Below are 24,357 nucleotides of genomic sequence, written 5' to 3'. Positions count from 1 at the left end.
ATATATCATGTTTTGTGTTCAATATATCAGTTTTAATGAAGTCTAAAATTGGATGTGCTGTTCGTCATAGAATGCCAATGGAAAATGTCCTATGTTACATTCACGAAACAATGATTCTATCAATCAAAAAGTGGGATTATATTGACTTTTTGGTCAGCTATAATTATACTATAATTCAATAAAAGGGTTCATGTCTAAATACAGCAGAGTAGAAATGAACTGGCCCATGTTTGTTATGTAAAACATAAAGTAGTATAAAATATAAGCAGTAAGAAGCCTCGTTGACGGCAGACTGCTTGGTGAGCGCTGGCGCTTTGGCATGGGGGGGGGGATCAGATCAACATGGAATGAATTCTGTACTGGCCATATAAGGAGCATGTCTTGAGTGTGCAGGGTTTAATGAGGTCAGATCAACATTATGGAATGTCAGAACAGGTCAGCTCCATACAGTATAATGGAGATCTCCTTTTTTTGGCGTTATCTCACTGCATTTCGTAACTCTGGAAGAGCGCTTCCAGAGTGCTTCTATCGTCATTGGGCTTCACATTTAGGCGGCTTATGTTATGTATTGTTTGCAGATTGATCCTGGGTGCAGTCCCACCTGTTTGAGTTCAGATGTAGACACAGTCCCGTTTCCCTGCCATCTCTACTATGCTGCTCTATTCCACTGACCTGAAGTAAATGTGGCGATAATGCGATAATAGTGAAGCAAACTCTCAAGATTCGAAATGAATTCAGCCTTCTGCCCTAAAAAAAAAAGGTCTCTCTGGTCCAATTTACAAAATGTGCTCTTTTCTCCATCTTTGAATGATGAGGCATTTGTACTTTACAGCTACTTATTGACCTTTTTATAATCTTTTTTCTGCACTGATCTATAGCCAAATTAGGGAAGATAATTTCCGCATATTGACCCCATTTGCCCTCGCTGTAAATCAGAGCCAGCCACCTAGCTTCAGCGGGTCTGGACATGTCCTAATTTGGCAAATTTCCGAAGACAAATCTTTATGATTATCAGAGGTCTTTGCTCTTTTTTACCTATTCCCATGTTTAGAGAAGTAGTTCATCCAAGAAAAAAGACTTTTTTCATACCAATTACACACCCCATGAAGCCTTGAATTCAAGGAGAGTTTGGGGGGGGGGTTTTCTTCGCATTCTTAAGTCAATAATTTGATGACCGGTGGAGTCTCCTACTGAGTTGCCGGTACTTCCTACTGAATTATCGGCTTATGAATGCGACCAAAAATATAATAATCTGCATGAATTCAAGGCTTCATGGCTGTGTAATTGATATATAGATATAAAGTAATTTATTTCGTGAACTACTCCTTTCATACACGGTGCCCATAATTACTCATTTTATTTTGACTGTTGAGCCTCAGCAAATCACAGTCTCAGTTTACAGTTCCATAACCTCGATAGAATCTACAGAGCGCAGCTGTTGCCCGTTTGTGTCTCCCTGTGCAGTGCAAGGCAGACCGAGACAGGCAGAGGCTGATACATATTTTAATGTACCGTTTAACCCATTTTGGGCGGGAACCCCTTTTGGTGTTTTAACTATTGAAAAATAGCAGATCTACAAGCTTGCAGGTCTGCTATTCTTGAAAAATTGTGAAAATGTGCCTCAAATCTTTGAATATATATATTATTACAGACATACAGAGTGAACATTTTAACTCATATCTTTGCTTCTGTGGGGTCCCTGGAAGAACAGATTTTCAGATGGGGGGGGCGGAGGCATATTACATATAATTTTTGGGGTTCTTGAAATGAAATATTGAGCACCACTGATACAGAAACATAAAGGTTTTTCAGAAATAAACTGTCAGGATTGTTTTTCATTTTTTAAATGTCGACGTCATGCCTAAATGGGTTAAGTTTAAAACAAGTAAAGCGCTGCCCCGGGCCGTCATCATGAGTTAGATAAAGATATAGTAGAAGCCAACCGTGCCTCCCCGAATGACAAGCAGTTTGCGAGTGGAGGAACAAATCAAGTCATGATTCATAATTATTCTCAAGGGATTGCTGATGTAATCTCGCATCACATTTGCATTTGACAGGGAGTAGTTGAGATTGTTCTTATAGGGACATTTGATATCATAGATAGAGGAGTTATCTGGACAGATTAGACCTTTAGACCTGAACACTGACACTTGCAGGTTCAAGAGAATACTTATTAACTTAACTTATTCATTCATTCACTCCCAGTGACTTTGGATGATTTGTTTTTCATAAGCCCACACCGAAGTCTAGTTAGTTTTTACACTAGATGGTGCTCTTTGCCAACCTAAGATTTACCGTTTTAAGTGAAAAAAATTATGTTTTTGAGCCAGCTTAGGTGGTTCGTGCATCTGGTTAGGATGCCTCTCGGGCGTCTCCCTAGGGAGGTCCTCGAGGCACGTCCCACTGGGAGGAGACCCCGGGGCAGACCACGGACCACGTCCCACTGGGAGGAGACCCTGGGAGCAGACCAAGGACCACGTCCCACTGGGAGGAGACCCCCAGGGGGCAGACCAAGGACCACGTCCCACTGGGAGGAGACCCCGGGGCAGACCACGGACCACGTCCCACTGGGAGGAGACCCCCGGGGGGGCAGACCAAGGACCACGTCCCACTGGGAGGAGACCCCCGGGGGGCAGACCAAGGCGCAGTTGGAGGAAACACATCGACTCACTGGGCCTCGGAACGTCTCGGGATCCCCCAGGAGGAGGAAGTCACTAATGTTGCTCTGGAGAGGGAGGTCTGGAGCTCTCTGATGGAGCTGTTGCCCCCGCGACCCGACTACGGATAAGCGGTTGAAGATGGATAGATGGATGGATATTGATAAAATGTATTCTGTAAATGGTGTAAATGGTCATCACAGGCCTAGCACCGCAGGAGTGATGCGTCTCACCTGCTTTGTAATCAAAAGTCAGAAGTTTAGTAGCGAGGCAGCTGGCCCCAAAAATCTCTTCTATAGTATGCAAGACCTTGGAAATAAACACAGCCAATAAATCCTCATTACAACTCAGACACACCTGTGAAGACACCACTGTGCACGCAAATGTGTGCATGTGTGTGTGTGTGTGTGTGTGTGTGTGCGCGCGTGCATGTGCGTGTGTGTGTAATTGTACTTGGACTGAGAGTCCATCCATCCATCTGTGTGTATCTCCTTCTGAATCTGAAAGCACTTGTCCATCTTTGTGCGTGTGTGTGTGTGTGTGTGTATGTCCTTCCAGCAGAGGATCTGTCCATGTGTGTAAGCTGGTTTGTGCGAGTGCCTGTCCATCTATTTGCCGGACATGAGTGAGCTGGCGTGCACGGATGCGTGTGTGTGCGTGCACGTGACAGTGGACAGAATGACTGATTACTAGCAGAACCGTTCTTGGGCAGGTGAAACTCTTAGTAGTGCTGATAATGAGGTGAGAAAGAGGAATAAAGAGCTGCCATTAATTTCACCTCTACCACAGTGCACAAACGTGTGTGTGTGTATTGCTTGCTCTGGGTGGATCTTTGTTGGTTTTCTGCTTTATATGTAAAGTGTCTTGAGACAAGACTGTGATTTGACACTTGACACTTTGACACTTGAATTGAATTGTGACACTGTGTCTGTGTGTGTGTGTGTGTGTGTGTGTGTGTGTGTGTGTGTGTGGGCGGGAACCCCTTTTGGTGTTTTATCTAAACATTATGTTATACTTTAGCTATTGAAAAACAGCCACCGAGACTGGCGCGCTACGAGCTTGTAGGTCTGCTATTTTTGAAAAATCAGTGAAAATGCGGCACAAATCCTTGAATATATATTCTTTCAGAGGACTTTTTATTTTATTTCGACGTCAGGCCTAAATGGGTTAACCAAGTGACTGAATGTAATGGGCCCACAACCGAAAAATAAATCATGGTCAACCTTTATTCACCTCAATAAGGCAAACTGTCATAGATGCAAGCACAGAACAAAACAAAGCCCTGGCTTTGTTTTGTTCTGTTTGTTCTGTTTCACCGCTGCAAACTATTATCATAACTTCCACGTATCGGATACTTTGTGAACCCCAATCCACAGATAATGGACAGTGGAACACGACTGTGTGGCGCTGTAAACAACAATATTGTTATACCTGCTATTATTGTTGCTGTAGTTATAGTTGTTACTAGTGTTGTTGAAGTTGGTTTGAAAATGGGGCACGTTTTGCGCAACAGTATTTTTATTGTGTCTGCCCTATGATCTTTGAGATTGATATGTTTGTTTACCTCTGAGTCACTGGTACTTAGGAGCGGTCTGACCTATTCCTTATGTAACTGACTACACTTGACCACTGAAGGCTCTACTCTTGTGTAAAATCTGATGTTTTATTTTTATTTTTAATTCTAAGAACCTGTGACTTGATGACATTCATACTTGCCTTTGGTCTTTTGTTAAAAAAAACATAAATTTAAAGATTTTGAAAAGAAAGATGATCTGTCCTCCTTTAACTCTCTTATTCATTCCCCAAGACACGGTCGAGGCAGATAGCCGCCCACCCTAGAGCCTGGGGACTTTTTTCCTTGCCACTTTCACGACATTTCCTTTTTTGGCTCAGGGTGGGCTGGCCAACAGTGGGTCTCTGCTCAACACGTAATGTACAGTATGCGTCTTGAGACAACCTGTTATGATCCAGCACTATAATACAATGTCACTGCAGTTCACAAAGGCCTGTCGTGGGGCCTCCCGTGCATTACCAAAACGGATGTCAAGAGTACAAAAAGCTGAAAAATGTTCTGCCTGGGAGTGGTGGAAAAAGTATCAATCAGTGAGTATCAATACTACAAGTTACAATTACGGGTCCGGAATTTTAAATGTACTTCCGTTGAAAGTACAAAGGTATTGGCATCAAAATGTACTTAAAAGTTCCAAAAGTAGAATATAGTCATTGTGCAGAATGTCCCCATTTCACATGTTTTTAAATGTATAATTAAAAATCAGACCCGTCTGAAGTGAGTGGTGCTGTACTGTACTGTACTGTACTGTACTGTACTGTACTGTACTGTACTGTACTGTACTGTACTGTACTGTACTGTACTGTACAAGCCCTCCTCCCTGGCCTGTGTGTGTCTGTGTGTTAGGCTGTGCAACAGTGACACTTGGTGAACAAACGCTATAGCGCTATTTTCGTGCTCGGACACAGCCAGGGACACAGGGACAGACCCAGGGATCCAGGGACGCAGGGACAGACCCAGGGACTCAGGGACAGACCCAGGGACTCAGGGACAGACTCAGGGACAGACCCAGGGACAGACCCAGGGACCCAGGGACAGACCCAGGGACAGACCCAGGGACACAGGAACAGACCCAGGGACTCAGGGACAGACCCAGGGACCCAGGGACAGACCCAGGGACCCAGGGACAGACGCAGGGACAGACCCAGGGACACACATAGCCGTCTATAGGAGTGGTTGCACCACTCGGAAATCTCTTGAAAATAGCAGATCTACAAGCTCACAATGGCCATGCACTGTGAGCTTGTAGATTGGCGATTTTCAAAGTATTCTAGTGGGTAACATTCAAGTAAAGTACAAATACCTCAAAATTGTACTTACAGTAAGTACAGTACTTACTGACCTGAGATCAGATTCTAAAAATGTCTTCTACATCCTGACAGTTTTCTGAAAAAGCTATGTTTCTATTTCAGTGGTTCTTCGTTTTTTTTCAAAAATAGCAGACCTACAAGCTTGTAGATCTGCTATTTTTCAATAGCTAAAGCATAACATAATGCTAACACCAAAAAGTACTGAAAATGTACTTGGTTACATTCCACCACTGGAGTGGGGTGTGTGCACGCGTGGGGGTGTGTGTGCACGCGTGGGGGGGTGTGTGCACACGTGGGGGGGGTGTGCACACGTGCACGGGTGTGTGCGCACGTGGGGGTGTGTGCACGTGCCGTGGGCTCACAGACAGACCACAAAGTGTCGTTGTGGCTAACTAACTTTCCTCTGACAAAGTGTTCCACACGTGTCAGTCGTCCCATCGAACGACCATCAGAGGCCCCGGCAGGCCCATCAGCCGTGATGGATCTTTGGAGTGACAAGCTTTATTTAGCCGGCCCTCAGTAATGGCGTTCTCCTCCTCCTCCTCCTCCTCTCCCCAGAACTCCTCCAGTCTCTTATCTGCACTGGGCTTGTTTGTGTGCTTGTGGCGCGTTAAGGTAGAGGACGGATCAATCTGGTGAGTTATGAAATGACAGGCAACGCTGCTCATGGCAGTTTTTTCAAATATCGCCGCCCATCGCCCACCCCCCCCCACCACCACCTCCACCACCCCCCACTCACTGCTACTGGTACGCATTGGCAGCCATTATCAGCCTCCATCCATTATAGCCTCGTGCGACTGTTGTCTCTCTGTAAGAGTTACAATGTCTTTGACACTGAAACAGAACTAACTCCATTGATGGGATCTGTTGCTTCGGGTGGGTTAGCGTCGTTGGGCAGGGCAAAAGGAAAGGTACTATGTTTACCCTGCAGGGTAACTGGACTAAGCTCAAGAACTTGTTTACAGCCATGAGGCCCTGCTCATAGAACATTTCATGGTAGGGGTTCAATGCCTTGTCCAAGGGCACGTCAGCGGTGGTCATTTTAACGTGCCGGTCCGGGGATACGAACTATAGCGACCTTCCGATATCAAGACCGCTCCGCAAACCGTTCGGCCACCGCTGGCTGTCAACTGAGCTCAGAAATTACAGTTGAATTTGGTGTGAAAATCGTGAAAATGTGGCGCAAATCTTTGAATATATATTCTTTCAGAGCGAACGTTTTTGAGTGGTGCAACCACTCCTACAATCAGCAATGTCCATGTACCTACCTGTGTGTGTACCTGTGCACATGAGCCTGAGTATGTTACTGATTTATACCAGTAGGGGGCGGCAGAAACAGAGGGAGGGGTAGTGCTGTGTAATGAGAGAGAGAGAGAGAGAGAGAGAGAGAGGGGGGGGGGGGGGGGGGAGAGAGAGAGGGGGGGGGGGGGGGGGGGGGGAATTGCACCACTCAGTTCACACGTGTGTGATTTTTAACTAAAATCTTTGCTTCTGGAAGGTCCCTCATGGAACAACATATGTTCAGATAGGGGTCGGCAGCCAATTACCGTAATTTCCGGACTATAAGGCGCACCTGAATATAAGCCGCACCAGCCAAATTATGGGAAAATCCCAAATATGTACGTATACAAGCCGCACCGGACTATAAGCCGCAGGTGGCCCCCTAGTGGCCGTTTCGTTAGCTCAGAGCCTTAGATGGCTCTGCGTTAGCTGTAAAAATCCATAGATAAGCCGCACCGTTGTATAAGCCGCAGGGTTCAAATCATGGGTAAAAAGGTGCGGCTTATAGTCCGGAAATTACGGTACATATGATATTTGGGGTCGTTGAAATTAAATAGTTTGAGCACCACTGACATAGAAACATGGGTTTTTCAGAAAAAAATTGGGTTTTAAAAAAAATGGGTTAAAACTGTCTAATGTATAATGCATGTAATGTCACAACTGGACACAGTACCGCTCCGTCATCAACACGCAATGTCTCGTTTGGTTGAATTGATTTCTATGATGCCAGGAAGATGTATTTGGCGCTGCACTGTGGCGACATTGACTAGGGCTATACGCTTGCATGCGGGCCCTTTGTCTAAGACAAATGTCTTCCTCGGGAGACTAATAAAGTATATCTCTATCTCTATCTCTACTTCTCATCAGGATCCTTAGCAAGAGCCTTCAAAGGCTCCAATACAATCCAAAACAGCGCTGCTAGGACCCTGATGAGAGTGCGCGCAAACGAGAACACATCACACCTGCATCCTCCGCTCACTTCACTGGCTCCCCGTCGCGTTCCGGACACAATACAAAATATCCCTGCTCAGCCACCAATGCGTCCACGATAACGCCCCCCCCTCTAACCTCAAAGAACTAGTCTCCCTGAAACCCTCGACCCGCACGCTCCGCTCATCAAACACACACTGCCTCAACCCCGTCACAGGCCAACCTGCGCACCATGGGTGACAGACATGTACGGCCTTCTGCACAGCTGCCCCTGAACTGTGGAATGCTCTCCCCACACAGCTGAGAGCGCCACGGTCAATCGAGGGAAATATAATCAGGCCTTCCCCCAAAAACCCACTGATTTTACTCCCCGACCAATAACAGTTATTTTTATGCTAAACTGTGTGCTTTTAATCTGTATTTTACCTATTGTTTCATATTTTTTGCCTAATGCCTACTGTAGCACTTTGAGATTCCCGAGGAATGTAAAGTGCATTATAAATAAAATCCATTATTATTGTGGGCTCGCTACAGCGAGCACACACTAGTTATTGCCAGCCTATGTTTATTGTGGGCTCGCTACAGCGAGCACACACTAGTTATTGCCAGCCTATATTTATTCCGCTTCTTTATTCTGCCGCTTTTTTTGGCACCCTACTACTTCCACATACTTTATGCGAGAAATTTAGTTCAAACTTCAAACTGTTCAGCTCTTTGCAGTGATGGGTGCTTGTATTTTTATTTTTACAAAGTTTTATACTTTTTATACTTTTTAACTTTTAAACTTTTTTTAACATCCTTTATAATGAGAGTCGATGGAAGAAAGGTCCCATTTTTCACAGTTAACTTTTTTGAGCTCTTATTACTCCGTCATACTTTCACTTTGAAACTTCATTCAAACTTTATAATGTTCATCTATCTTTGAACTTTCATTGGTGAAAAAGTTGTTTTGAAAAAGTTTATACTTTTTAAAATATTTAACTTTATTTATAGTTTTTGCCTCCCATAGACAATGAATGGGATTTATCTCTAAATCAACCTCACTTTTGCAGCCTCATTACTCTGGCATACTTTGTCGTAGAAACGTGGTTTAAACTTTAGAACGCTCACACGACTCTGGACTCTGGACGGTTCAAACCGTATTCGAATACGTTGAACGGTTCTTCAGAAATCGCAGTTCAATCACAGGCCGTTTCGCGTAATTAGTGCCAACTTAGAGTGCGGCGCTTCTTTGACTAGAGTGTGGAAACTGAAATTCTTTCCTTGAAAATTTACCAAACAAATTGTCGTCCCGGCCAAAGTATTCATTTTACACGCATGTTCTTTGGTCATTTTGTAGCCACACATGTCCTCTTTCACACAATGTGACCACCAAAGCACAGAGACATACAGAATGTGAACTACGGCCTTTTAAGTGACACAAAAACAGTAAATCTGCTCATTGACCTCCATTGTATAATTCTTACGAGGATATTATCACGCGTAAAAATAAAAGTATTTTTTTGAAAAAGAAGTATTTTTTTGAAAAAAAAGTATTTTTTTGAAAAAATATGAAATTTTTTGAAAAAAATTAAATTTTTTGAAAAAAATGAATTTTTTTGAAAAAAATGAAATTTTTTGAAAAAAATGAAATTTTTTGAAAAAAATGAAATTCTTTGAAAAAAATGCAAACTTAAAAAAAAAAAACTTTAACCTTTTTTTTTTTTATATATATAATATATTTTTTTTTTACTTAAAAAGAAAAAACTTGATTTTTTTTAATAAAGATTATTTTTTTTACATTTAAAGAAAAACTTTTAAAAACACTTCTACAGCTTCCACATACTTTATTCCGCTTTATGCAGTTATTTATGCTTAAACTAGTTTTTCCAAATGTTCATACTTTTTTTTTACTTTTACTTCAGCTTTAATACATTTTCTACTTTTGTTTACAATATGCTACAGTCCCGAAATATTGATCACTTCTACAACTTCCACATACTTTATTCCGCTTTATGCAGTTATTTATGCTTAAACTATAGTTTTTCCAAATGTTCATAGTTTTTTAAACTTTTACTTCAGCTTTAATACATTTTCTACTTTTGTTTACAATATGCTACAGTCCCGAAATTTTGATTATGGATTTAGACCACCAATGGGAACACTATTACTCCGGTCCCCGAGTTTCAAACTTGACACGGCAAAAACTTTATACATTGCAATTTATGCGAGCCCACGCAGTTTCTACAGGAACTGCCTTTCTAGTTATTATTATTATTATTAATAATAAAGCATTGTGTGGTAGCCACGCCTACTAATCGGATATTTTTTTCCTCAAAAGTTGACAATTATTCAAGGTTGGATTAATTTTTATCAGTCCTATATGTTTGCGTAGGTAGCTCTCATTTGTTGATGAAACTCTGTATGTCCATGTAAAATTCTCGTAGTAAATACTGTTCTAAGAGAAGCGAGAAGTCGTCTTATGATGTAGAATTCTCACTCGAATCTATACATCCATTAAACAACACGCAGTGTTGTTTTTGGCAGCACATTTTAATTTTAGTTTTAGTCGTAGACTCGTAGTCTCTTGAATCGCTTTAATTTAGTCTTAGTCACATTTTAGTCACCCGGAATGTTTTAGTGTTAGTCTAGTTTTAGTCGACTAAATGTCATAGGATTTTAGTCGACTAAATCTACAGGTGATTTAGTCAACTAAATTGTATTTTGGCGGGCCTTGATGTCGTCGTAATGACAGTTTATACACACAAAATAGCCGGTATACAAGCTCACAACGCGTCGCAGCTTGTAGAACTGCTATTTTCAGGATGCAACCAAGTGTAAAATGACTTATACTGGATCTCTTGTCCACTAGTCCCTTCCTAACATTTTAGTCTAGTTTTTATTTGTTGACGAATTGGTCAGTACATATTTAGTCTTAGTTCTAGTCACCATAGCTTAGTTTTCAACGCTGCACAACACGCAGCGCACTTCATGCATTCATGCAAACTAGCCGGCCTGCATTGACGTCGTTAATGCATGAAATGTCACTGGTAGGGCGGGTTTCGGAACCTTCTTTTTTTGCAATTTGCATAAAAAGTGGACACATTTATGCATAACTTGGGAAAGTGTGCCTCTCGGAGCGCAGCTCCCTGCAAGGCCAAGTCGCCTCTCTACCCAGGGCTGTGTGGAGAAATCATTTTTATCACCGAGAGGTGCAACTGTTGTCGCGTTGTTTGTTCCCAGCGAACGACCTACGGTTCAAACGCTATAGGCCAAATTGTGACGCCACCCGTTATTTGCGCCACCGTGCAGCGAATTTGAATCGTTGGCCTATACTGGGAGTGTGTGTGTGTGTGTGTGTGTGTGACTATAGTTTCATGCTGATCGGTCTAGCAGTGCCCGAGATTAACTGGTGGCAGGCAGGCAGGCAGGCAGACGGATAGACGGACTCCAAGTCTCACAGAAGTCAAAACATAATCCCTGCCCCCGGGACATTCCAACCTGGCAGGGATAATTAATGGCTAAATACGTACAAATAGCACATACTAATAATAATAATAATACGATCAATATTAGTGACATACTGTGTAGGAGAAAGATACTGAAAGACGTCCCCGTAGATACACCTTCTAAGAGTAAGAACATTGTTCTGTGTAGATTTAAGGATCGCGGAGGCTTCCTGGTGGCTCATTTGGGAACAGAACTAATCTTCCCCCGATTGTCCCCTGTATTGTATACTGCCGACTGCAATAGCACTGAATATGCTTCAAAAACCTGCGTGTAATAAAAGGTAATTCATGGCAGCCAGGATTATGTCGGTATCACAGTGACAGTAAGGTTTAACACCAGTGAAAAGTTATCTGCCGTGGGCCAAAAGTCTACCGTTTGTGACAGCCGTCACTTTCCCCTCCCCCCACACCCCCCCCCCCCTTTGTATGGAGCCTATGCGGGCAGCCTTTAAAAGGGCCGGGGCAACCACGAGAAAACCTCTGCCGTCGGCGGGCCTGATGAGAAGTGACTGGAGGATTCTCAGATTTATTAGTGCACCATGAGCTGGTGTCATCAAAGATTATGCCCCCTATCCTTCAGCGCTCCTGCCGGCACATCACACCCGCTCCAATTTCAATTTCCCCCAGTAAGAGGCTGGGGGAAGGCTCTGGTTGGTGACCCCATCCCGTGACCCTGGGGTGCAGAGGGGGATGGATAGGGGGGTGGGGGGGGGACTAGGTGGCGGAGTGGGGGGGGGGACAGATACGGACTTGCTCATGAATTAAGGATGACTTCAGCGGTGCGTTCAACTTTGGCCTGTCTGGGGCTGTATCGCTGCAGAGAATCTCGCTGATAAATGGACGTCAAGGCCAAGGAAGACTGCTCTTCCCTGGTTAGGTATTCAGGAGAAGCAGATAGGACGCTTCGGACCCACTCAGGCCATGTTTAACCCATTTAGACCTGAGCTCGATCCTACAAATGTCTTCTAAATCATGACCGTTTTCTGAAATACCCTATAATTATGTTTCTGTGTCAGTGGTGCTCAACCTTTTTCATGTCAAGGACCCCCAGAATTATCTGTATTTGGCCGTGGACTCCCATCTGAAAATGTGTTGTTCCAGTGACCCGCCCAGAAGCAAAGATATGAGTTTAAATGTTCGTTGTGAAAGAATATATATTCAAAGATTTGCACTACAATTTTCACGATTTTTCTAAAACAGCAGACCTACAAGCAGATCTACAAGCTCATAGCGCGGCACCGAGTGCCGCGCTACGAGCTTGTAGATCTGCTATTTTTCCAATAGCTAAAGTATAACATAATGCTTGAAACACCAAAAGGGGTCCCCGCCCAAAATGCTTTAAAACATAGCCCACTCTTTCTGGCAGCTGACTCAGATTCTGTATAGTAAAAGTCCCGAGTCTGAGAGTTGAACCAGTTGCAGTTTGTACAATGCTCAGTTACAAAATCATGGATGAATTAACTTTAAATATTTGCCGTTTAAAAACATGCCTGAGGAAGGTCCGGAGGGACCGAAACGTCAATTAAATAAGAATATATACTCATGTACCGAGCAAATACACAGTGTGCGGGTGTGATTTGATTGCTTTCATTAATCGCACCTGTGCATACGCCTGGATTTCTAGGTGTGCGAAAGTTTTCTCCTACCGTTACAAACACAAAAACGGATGCAAAATATCCACAGTGCAATTTAGGGCACTTCAAAGCAGGTTATGTTATTGCGGATATCATGGGATGGGAGCACGTACGTAGTTCCCATCATAATCCTATCGTTTTGTTGAAAAGGTTCATGACACCCCTGGGACAATTCAACAGTAGATTCTTAAATAACAAAATGATTACACTTCCATGTAATATATCGGACTGCCGTGTTCTGTGGAATGGATTCACTCTAAAAAAATAGACCCTCTTATAGGAGATATACACCGCTGTAACCGCCTGTGTTGATGTAGTGGATGCTAAGGAAGTTGCACCAGCATCGACTTTTCTGGAAGTTGGCTGCACCTTTGATTAAAGACCACTTCTATGTGCCATGATGATCTATTTGGTTCCTAACCACTGAACCCCCCAAACCTTTAAAAACACCACATGTATTCGAACAACTTTCAAATGATTTTGAATGTCGAATGTATATATGATTTTAATATGAATATGATATGAATATTGCAGCCTAATATGCTGTACAACTTTCTCTATCTTTATGGTCCGGTCCTGTATATGGGCCGCGGTTGGGGCTGAGAAATGTGCTCTCTTGAGTCTTGCGAGATCAAATGAATGATTCATAGTCATCTTAACAGTTTGACTGTTTTAAACGCGTAACCCGCATTTTAATCAACCCCCCTCCACTGCCGAGATTGTTGTATTACCTTTAGAGCATACGCTGAATTATTTGGGCTTTTAATCCGCGAAAGTCCAGCGAAAAAAGGTCCCTCGGTTTGTTGTGATCCGATCGTACAATCCACCATCTTGGTGCACCCGGAAGACGCAGCACAAGACCCGTCTCCATGAGGCGTTGTACCCCATTCATTTGCATTGGCCTCAATTTCCCAGAAGCCCTAGCAGCCCACAGCATGTGACGATTTCTGGTTTCGTCATCAAAACGAAAGCATCTAGTCTCTATCTCCGCGGCGAAGACGGAGTTTATTTTTATTTATTACAATACGGCGGATTAAACACATAAAACAAAAGGCGGGTATGTCGTATATCGCAGCGACAGTAACCTGGATTAAACCATTCCTGGCAGTAAAACTGTTTTAATAGGCTAATTTTTGTACAATGTTTTAGTTTACGTGGCACAGAGTCTCGCCAGAACTCACACAGCAATTTTATTGTTATTTTCTTAATTCGAATCCTAATTTAAAATATTTGATTCTTCTTTTATTTTTTTACAATATTCATTCGAATATGGAATATTCGTTGCCACAGTGATTCCAAGGTACTGACCATCCATTCAGAGATGATGATGTCCACCTTCTCCACGGGTAGGGTGAGGTCTTCGATGCGCCCTTTGAGCAGAGTGATCTTGTCTTCCAGGTGGTTGGCTCTGTGAAATCAACACCAAACACGATGAGACCCAATAGAGCACACTAGTCACTATGTCCAGTTGTTAAAAAGAACATTAACTAAAAAAATATAACTGGCAGATGTGGAGGGATGCAGGGAGAATGTTTTTCCATGGCCTCTGGGGAGTGCGCATATACATAAGTTGTATACAGATCGATGCAGTTATAGCTAAAAACAGGAATTGCCCTGTTATAGCGCCACTGTGAGGCTGATTTGGAGGAAAAAAATGTGGCATGTCGTCCTCGGCCTAGTGGAAATGTGAGTGTATAATTTCACGTAAATCGCACACTGTGTTTGTGATTTGTGGCATTTTGTTCGAAACAGTGTGTGTGCAAAGTGTGGCATGGATCGGGCCAGCGGTGCCGGAGATTAGCTGGTAACGGACGGACGGAAGGAAGGACGGACAGACGGACACAAGTCACACACGGACGGAGTGCAAAACATACTCTCTCCCCATGCCTTCGGCCTGGTGGAGACAACAGTCACTCAGTCACTGGAACACACAGAGAACACCATGATACCTGTAAACCCGCCTGTTTCTATTGCCTTCTACAGTGAGACACTCTTGACAAGACAGTGACTGATCAAAATCACTGTGAAGGTTCCTTTACCGGAGCCTTCTCATAATGAGCGTATTGTGTCAACCCAAACACTGGATTTGAAAAGGCCCAGGATGAAACGGCCAGACCGCATCGTGAAAAATCAATCCGCGTCTCGCACGTCACAGAGCGGAAAAAGAGAAAGGAAACTGTGACCGAATCCCTCTGGAGTCGTGTCAGGCTCACGGGACAGGTAAAGCCGAGCGTCGAGAGCAAGCAAGCCCCCTGTTTGGAAATGATCCTTTCCCTCTCTTGACCAGGCCACTCTGGTTATCAATCTCTGTGAATATTCCATTATCATGACAGCTAATGTTACCGGGGACAGAACAATTACTCACAGCCTAGGGGTGCATTTCTGTAGCAATGATCCTTATCTTGAACTGCCTCTCCTTCTCTTCTCTGCTCGCTCGCTATCACCTCCTCCCAGAAACATTCTGAGGCGCCCCCCCCTCTCTCTCTCCCCCTCTCTCTCCCCCACCGCCCGCCTCTCACACCCAGGAAACACTGTAATCTCATTATTGGGGTAATTTAGAGGACAATGTCAGGAGGACTCCAGAGACAGTGTGAACATGTATGCGTCACGCGTGTGTGTGTGTGTGTGTGTGTGTGTGTGTGTGTGTGTGTGTGTGTGTGCGAGCGAGCGCGTGCGTGCGAGTGTGCGTGTGTGTGTGAATTTGCCGTTCAAGTAATCAATTTGAAGGATGTCATTTAGACACGCACATTTTAATCTAAAAACTAATACATAATACAAGTCCAACAGGGAAAACGGACCTTTTTTTTCTTGCTGTTTTGCTCAAAAGCAAAGCAGTGACTATTGGGCAATGAATCAATTAAATCCATTGCTACACACATCACTTTGAAAAACTATTCAGCTCTTATCCGTGAAGGGAGGGAGGGAGGGATACGTGGCGCGCCGTTTCATTTAAAACTTTGTCGGATAGCAGTGGAGATGAGAGATGGATGGTCCTGCATAGGCGCTTTAACCCGTTCTGAACGGGAGCCCCTTTTGGCGTTTAAAGCATTACGTTACACTTTAGCTGTTGAAAAATAGCAGATCTACAAGCTCATAGCGCGGCACTCTACGAGCTTGTAGGTCTGCTATTTTTGAAAAATCGTGAGAATGTGACGCAGATACTTTTGAATATGTATTCCTTCAGAGAGAACGTTTTTAACTCATATCTTTGCTTCTGGGGAGGTCCCTGGAACTACATATTTCCAGATGGGGGTCGGCGGACAATGTATTTGACAATTTTTGTCAAATACATAAATATTTTAATGTAATTGACAATTACATATAATTCTGGGGCTCCTTCACATGAAATAGTTTGAGAACAACTTATGTAGAAACATGAGGTTTTTCCAAGACATTTGTATAGAATCTGGTATCAGGTCGAAATGGGTTAATTAGCTCCTTATATTAACATCATGAAGGAAGTGACGGATGCAAACAGCCAGTAGCCCGAGTGGAACATGTGCACGCACTCAGGCAGGCAGGCACACACTCACACAAACTTGAAGAGTTAAAATGGCAAGGCAAGTAAGCAGTCAGGATGATATACCCCAAGGACGTGTGTGTGTGTGTGTGTGTGTGTGTGTGTGTGTGTGTGTGTGTGTGTGTGTGTGTGTGTGTGCGTGCATGCATGCGTGTGTGTGTGTGTGAGTTAGCATCCAATGCCACACAGTGCTGTTCCATTGATGAATCTGCACTGCTGGAAAAACTAAAGACAAATAGGCAACCACGCACGCACGCACGCACGCACGCACGCACGCACGCACGCACGCACGCACAATAGAGAATCAGTGGGCTGTAAAATTAAAACGTCCCTTCTATGGCAATCCTGTTGTTTTGCTTATATACGAGACTCACTTACATAATGATTATTATAACAGTCATAACCGGGGCCCATGAGTTTAAGAAAAAAATGAATTTGGAAGCCAGGGGTGCAGAAGCAGAAGCGCTCAGGTGAGTACCGTATACGTACATGCAGAGAGCGGGGCTGTGTGGGGGTGGGGGGTAAATAGCCTTTACTGTATAGAGAGATGTCCAACTGGCTCTCTGCCTTAAAAAAACACACATCATCAGATCTCGGACTGCATAAAAAAAAAAGGCACCCGTGTTTGTCTGTGTGTGTGTGTGTGTGTGTGTGTGTGTGTGTGTGTGTGTGTGTGTGTGTGTGTGTGTGTGTGCGTGTGTGCGTGCGTGCGTGCGTGCGAGGGGGGGGTTCCGTCTATTTGTATGAGTGACTGTGCCCTTGTTCTCTCGACTTCAGACCCCCAGGGTCTTCGCATTGATAGAATGATGAGGAAATAATGATTATGATAATAGTATACCTCCCCCCCAAGGCCTAGGTTAAGAGTTATAGTTGAGGTTTTGGATCAGCGTATATATATATATATACACGGTATATATATATATAGCGCTGATGGTCGAGGTTTGAATGAACGTACTCAATGGAAGCTCTCTCTCTCTGTCGGTCTGTCTGTCTGTCTGTCTGTCTGTCTGTCTGAGTGAAAGCCCATGACTTTAGTTACCATAGGGGGCGCCGTGGAGGACTCGGGGTGTAATTTAGGTGCATTACGGCCGTACTACCGACTGACAGCAAGCTCTATTGGAGCCAACCAGGTGAAACAAATAAAAGGTGGCTGGAGGTCATGGAGACCTCTGCACAGTGCACACACACACACACATACAGAGACCTCTGCACAGTGCACACACACACACACACACATACACGGAGACCTCTGCACAGTGCACACACACACACGGAGAGAGAGAGAGCGGGGACGGTGAACTGTACGAGAGGGTTTTACGGTTGTTCACACCGGCCACTGAGGCCAGATACTGTACATACTGTACCAGACACGGTCAATGACACTTTTTACAGGCAAGAAAGAGCTCGTTAATATTATGCAGTACAGTCAACAACACACGCCAGTCCTTATCCATGGGCCCAGTTGTCTGAGGGAGGTGGGTGGGATTCCTTTGATGTTTGTAGTAGTCCGTGTGTACCGTACACGCATCTACTGAATGCTGTCACTGTGGTTTAAAACCCATTTAGGCCTGAAAGTCTTCTGAAAGAATATATATTCAAAGGTTTGTGCCGCATTTTCACGATTTTACAAAAATAGCAGACCTATACAAGCTCGTAGCGCGCCACTCGGTGGTGCGCTATGAGCTTGTAGATCTGCTATTTTTTCCAATAGCTAAAGTATAACATAATGCTTAGTTAAAACACCAAAAGGGGTTCCCGCCCCAAAATGGGTTAAAGGGATAGTTCAGATTTTTTTGTACTTAAGCTGTATGACATACTTGCCAATAATATAGTGGTTGCAACTGTATTCATTGATTGCCCGAGTACCGTGGTGGGAATTCAAAACTAGCGTAATTTGTATTGTTGACCCATTTCTAAAATATTAGTGCAACTTTTGTTAGTTTTTTACCCCTCTATCACACAGAACTATGTTTTTTGTGTCCATATCACTACGCCCAAAAAACTGAGGGGTCAAAGTTGAACGAAAGTTGCGCTAATATTTTAGAAATAGGTTAACAATACAAATACAAATTATGTTAGTTTTGTGGATTAATTTACTTTCACTGCGTGGCGCCCTGTGCCCCCCACAAAATGACCGGAACTACTTAATATTGACAAGAACCAGAGCAGAACTCACACCACAAGACTCCGACAATCAATTAATACAGTTGCAACCACTATGTTAATGACAAGTATTTTATACAGCTTAAGTTCCAAAAATCTGAACTATCCCTTTTTTTAAAGTTTTCGTTTTGTTGTTTAAATTGAGCTGCTCAATCTTTCTACATTGCATGGACGTCTAACTGTACATCTTATTCCAGGCAAATACTGACTTAATGTCCCCTCATGGATCGCGTAGGTTTCACTATATATCCGACCAAATAAATAAATAAAAAAGGAAATCTAAATATCAATTTTCCATGAAATACGACACACATGCAGACAGTATTCTGAAGCACGCTGGGATATCATTGACCTACAGAGTTTCATTTGTGTTTACATTTTGGGACAAGGCGGGTGATTTGGATTTGGATACTTTGCCTTCATGGCATGCAAAACAAGTCACTTCTTTCACTTTCTTTACACACACACACACACAAAAAAAAACAGCATCTTGTTTGTCTCTCGGTGTGTGTCTCACCTTACAATGTCCATTGCCTGATAGATGATTTCTGATTGGTCAACTCCTATCACCCTCTTGGCACCTGCTCTGGCAGCAAACATGGATAAGATGCCAGTCCCACAGCCCACGTCTAGCACCACCTGCAGGTGGGGAGGGAGAAGGCATCTTTATGTCACATTGACTAAACAGCGAAAAGGAGCTATGAGAGTCCGGCAGCCGACAGGATTATTTCGTTTAAAGTGAGAAATTTGGTATATAGTCTTATTTTTATTGGCCTAAAATGTTGTCTATATACATACATTCATGAATCCACTTGCTGACCGGCTGTCACGATTGTGCCATTTATTTTATAGGGGTTTCTTAACATGTCAAAAATTCAAAACAGCCATAGCCACTTGCCCAAATGTGCTGACCACTGATCTCATCACATTTGTCATGACGTCTATGGCCGTTTGTAGCCCAAGGAGTGATCTTTGTGCAAAACTAATGCTTGGAATGGATTCAGAATCATGAAAACCCCCTAGTTTGTCACATGCTACCTAAAGCAAAAGGAAAGTTTGACATTTTTGCCTGCCATAGGATGCTAATGGTATAGGGTCACAAGAAACCCCTAGAAAAGAAATTGTAAATACTCACAGCCGGTCAGCAAGTGGATTCACGAATGTATACGTATATAGACAATATTTTAGGCCAATAAAAAAAAGACTACTGGTATATACCAAATTTCCCACTTTAAACAAAAGAAGCCTGTCTATGAGTAGAGAAGGAAGAGAAGTAGGAATGGACGACATGGTGCATTCCATAGCAGGAGACCCGAGTCAGATAATGAGATCAACAATGTCATCTCCACGTTACACCTACACAAACAAAAGCAGAACGACTGTGACAAAACCAACACTGTCCCCCCCTTCTCTTCTTAACCCTTTTTGGTGTTTCAACGCATTACGTTATGCTGCTTTAGCTATTGAAAAATAGCAGATCTACAAGCTTTTTCCACATTTTTTTTCAAAAGTAGCAGATTTACAAGCTCGTAGCGCGGCACTCGGTGAAAGAAATTGTGAAAATGTGGCGCATATCTTTTAGAGTGAACGTTTTTAACTCAAATCTTTGCTTCTGGGCGGGGGGGGGGGGGTCAATATGTTGGAACAACATATTTTCGGATGGGGAACGGCGGCCAAATACATATAATTCTGGGGCTCCTTGACATGATGGAATCCTTTGAGCACCACTGACACAGAAACATAGGCTTTTTCAGAAAAACCTTCAGGATTTTAGAAGGCATTTGTATGTAGAATCTTGTGTCAGGTCTAAAAATGGGTTCATCTCCCTCTCTCCACATACAGTAGCCTTATCCTGCCTTACACACCCCCCCCACCCCCCCCCCACCCCTCCCCCCCCTTTAACCCGTTATGTTATCAAAATAAACATTAGCCCGTCTCCTGTTTTGTCGCCATCCCTGACCTCTGACAGGAACGAAGTACATCCTCGTACATTCTCGTTGTGTCCCAGACATGATTCTACCCGCTTCATCCATCCATCCACCCACCAACCGGTCCTCTCACATGGATGGCAGCAGACACTAGTGGCCTGTGCAGCATTATAATGGATGGTCTGTGGAATTGCGGCCCGCTGTCCCATTGACAGCGCGGGGGGGGGGGGGGGGGGGGGGAATGGAACTATGGGAGACGCATGAGGAAGGTTATGGGGGTCTGGTGGTGGATAGCGTGGAGGCTTGTTGTTATCAGCACCACACAGTCTGTGTCAGAGAGACGCCATGACGCATAATAAAAGTACTCACAGTGCTTTCACAGTCACACACACACACACAGAGCATGTGCCTTGTTAATGCCCCCCCGTGCACGTGTGCACCACGCTCACACACATACGCAGACACTCTGCCATGCACGCATCGCACGCACGCACGCACGCACACATACGCGAACACTCTGCCACGCACGCACACATGCGCAAACAAACACACGTTGACGGACCTACCACTCACCTTGTCTTTGAACACTTCCGGGTTGCGGTACATGAAGTCTCGGTATGTCTCCGTTCGCACCTTGTCCTGTAAAGAGATAAAATCGCCAATGATTACTATAAATTCTAGATTGTATATACGGTATGTGATTAAATATATACTCGACACTGTATAGCAGCAATGGAAAAACAATAACACAAAGATCTTTAAAACTACAGTTTATAATATAAGGTATAAGGAACATTAGTCACAGTACACTTGGGGCCTGAAGGTGCTGTGAACATAGGGGTCCTATTTCAAAGTACAATGTGATAATAAATAAATCATAACCCGAGACCCAGTTTTACTGTGTACCGCACACAGAGGATGCAGGGCAATGCAGCCCTACTGCAGTGTTTGCTCTATTAGTCTGTGTTGCAGAGCGTGTGTATTTGTGATGGTCCAAAGGGTCCAGTCATTGGACAGCAGGTGACAGCTCCGAATGATGTCAATTTGGACGTTGTGCCTGATTTATACTTGGATTTGCGTCGTGTCAGATCGCGACGCGTCGTGTCAGATCGCGACCCGTCGTGTCAGATCGCGACCCCGTCATGTCAGATCGCGACCCGTCGTGTCAGATCGCGACCCGTCATGTCAGATCGCGACGCGTCGTGTCAGATCGCGACGCGTCGCCATCTGACACGACGCGTAGATCTGCTATTTTTTGAAAAGCTGTGAAAATGTGGTGCGCAAATCTTTTGAATATATATTCAGAGCGAACATTCCCTGGAACAACATATTTTGAGATCTATAGCACAATAGAGATAATTCTGGGGGTCCTTGACATGAAAAAGGTTGAGCACAACTGACATAGAAACATGGGTTTTTCAGAAAACTATTAGGTTTTTTTTTTCAGTTCAAAATGGGTTAAAATAATTGGTTCGCTGATTGGGGAGCCTGACTGAAAGAAATTGCATCACTGTCTTCTCTTATGTGGACTCTTAAGGCGTGGAATCCTTTCTTCAGAAGGTTTTATGACGTCTAACGTTTTGGTTTTTCTACAGATAATAATAATATTACCAAATGGACCTCTGCTGAACCCTTTCAGTCTTCCAAGTTCCAACCTGGTCCTAGTAATTCACCTGCAGTGTTGTTTTTGTCGGCAAATTTAGATTTTAGTTTTAGTCATAGTCTCTTGAATAGTTTTAATTTAGTTTGTCACATTTTAGTCACCTGGGATGTTTTAGTGTTAGTCTAGTTTTAGTCGACTAAATATCATAAGATTTTAGTCGACTACATCTACAGTTGATTTAGTCGAACTAATTTTGGCGGGCCCTTGATCAGCCGCCGATCTACAAGCCCACAACGTGAGCTTTTAGTCTAGTTTTTATTTGTTGACGAAATTGTCAGTATATTTAGTCTCGGTTTTAGTCATCATAGCTTAGTTTTTATTTAGTTTCCATTTAGTTTTCGTCAGTGGAAAAAAAAAGGTAGCCGATGAACATTTTTCGTCTTAGTTTTTAGTCGACGAAATCAACACTATTTCACCTATCAAATCAAAAGTGTGCGCCCAAACCCGGTACCCCTTCCGGCATGTGAAAGCCCCGACCAGATAAATGTACTTAAGAAATCAATCAGTGGCAGTTACACACCACAATGCTTGGGAAATGAAAACTAAACTCATTGAAAGCAACGACGAACGGGGTCTTCTAGACCAAATGGAAGTAGACCGTGGCAAAAAAACAGACTGTTTGCTGCAAAAGTCGGACGGACGTAAAAAAAAAAGGAGCTACGAAAAGACATGAGACAACGCACTATATCCCGCACAGAACACGCTCACACAAAGTACGTCAAAGGGTTGAGGCACTTTATGGCATCCCATTAAGAGAGTTGACGATGTTCTATACTGCAAAGCCTCCCTCAGCCCTTCCCCTTCCCTATAGCTCCTCCAGAGCGTCATGGACTTTTACTGTCTGACGCATGCATAGTGCATACGCGCATGACGCAAAGCCCAAGCGCCCTACGTAGCAAAACGAATCGGTACGGGTAAAAGAAGAAGAGGGGGATATGTGAAAAGCACTGCAGTAAGTACAGCATAATAGGAGGAGAGAGCTCAGCACCCCTTCCCCCCCCCCCCCCCCCCCCACCACCCTTCCCACTGTCCACGCTACAACACCCCAACAACAGCATAAGAAAATAATATAAAAATAAATACATTCTGCTTTGTACAAACTGCTGCCGTGCACTTGTTGTGTGCTGCACGCACATAGCTCTTCCCGTGTAATGGGGGGGGGGGGGGGGGGGCTTGTGCGCAACATCGATACATGCGCAGGGGCAATTGCTTTCAATTGATGCTGCATGCATGATGGAGCACATTCGGTCAAGATGTGTGCGCTAGTGCAGATGGTGGCGAATCCGCCCTGCACTCGGTACACAACTTCGGTCGGTGGCTGCATGCATGCGGGCATGGGTGGGGGTTCACAGGCTCACGGTGAGACTATGGCCTGTGTGCCTGTGTGTGTGTGTGTGTGTGTGTGTGTGTGTGTGTGTGTGATAGTATAGCATGCGAGTGTGTGGCGGGCCCTGTGCAGAACACATAATCACCACCACCTGTCCCTGTTCAGACCACCTTTCAGAGGCCCGGCCGGGGCCTCTTCCAAATGGGACCATGGGGACTCGACACTGCGTTGGGACATTTTGACCATGATATCATAATATGAAAGAAGTACAAAAGGAGTGAGAGAGAGAGACAGAGAGAGAGAGAAACCTTCAGCATCTCCTCGTGGATGGCGTAATGGCCGTAGGAGCTGAAGTAGGCCTCGTCCTCGTCCTCTCGGAGCTCGGCCACGGCGCCCAGGGTGCCAGAAGAACCAGCAGCAGCCCCCCTCCTGCCGGTGTCTGCGTTGAGCTCCCCCCTTCTCCGCTCCCTCCATTGGCTCCCGGTCGCTGCCCGCACAGAATACAAAACTCTGATGCTGGCATTCAAAGCAACAAAGGTATAACTCCCCCATATCTCACAAGTATGATCGTACCCTACAAACCCTCCCGCACACTCAGATCAGCCAACGCAGGGAAGCTGGAGGTACCTTCACTAAAAACGCCGGGATAACGCTCCACACGTCCCAAACTCTTCTCCCTTCTGGCTCCAAAACTATGGAATGCAATTTCCATCACAGTCATAACTGTAGCCTCACTCAATCCTCCGCCGTAGTCTGAAAACCCACCTCTTCAGACTCCACCATGGCCCGTAGCACTTGCTCTAGCCTAGCCCCTTATATAGCACTTTATGTAGACTTAGATAGTATTTTAGACAGACTTATAGCTCGTTACGTAGACAGCACTAGA

General features: G+C 44.1%; 1 protein-coding gene across 1 annotated transcript in view; it reads right to left on the bottom strand.

Annotated features, from left to right (window-relative positions):
- The window catches only part of prmt3 (protein arginine methyltransferase 3), a 108,069-nt gene that overhangs the window by 78,488 nt on the left and 5,224 nt on the right, over nt 1-24,357 (bottom strand). The window contains exons 6-10 of the mRNA XM_080771357.1: nt 24,343-24,352; nt 23,780-23,939; nt 21,055-21,120; nt 19,071-19,192; nt 14,179-14,278 (exon numbers count right to left, since the gene is read on the bottom strand). Of these exons, the coding sequence (XP_080627483.1) occupies nt 14,179-14,278; nt 19,071-19,192; nt 21,055-21,120; nt 23,780-23,939; nt 24,343-24,352 (458 nt within the window). The remainder of the gene's footprint in view (nt 1-14,178; nt 14,279-19,070; nt 19,193-21,054; nt 21,121-23,779; nt 23,940-24,342; nt 24,353-24,357) is intronic.

This window comes from Protomyctophum bolini (assembly GCF_963924005.1).
Source record: "Protomyctophum bolini genome assembly, chromosome: 1".
NCBI classification, from domain to species: Eukaryota; Metazoa; Chordata; class Actinopteri; order Myctophiformes; family Myctophidae; genus Protomyctophum; species Protomyctophum bolini.
The sequence above is the reverse complement of the archived record's forward strand: the minus strand, read 5'-3'. Positions and strand labels throughout refer to the sequence as shown.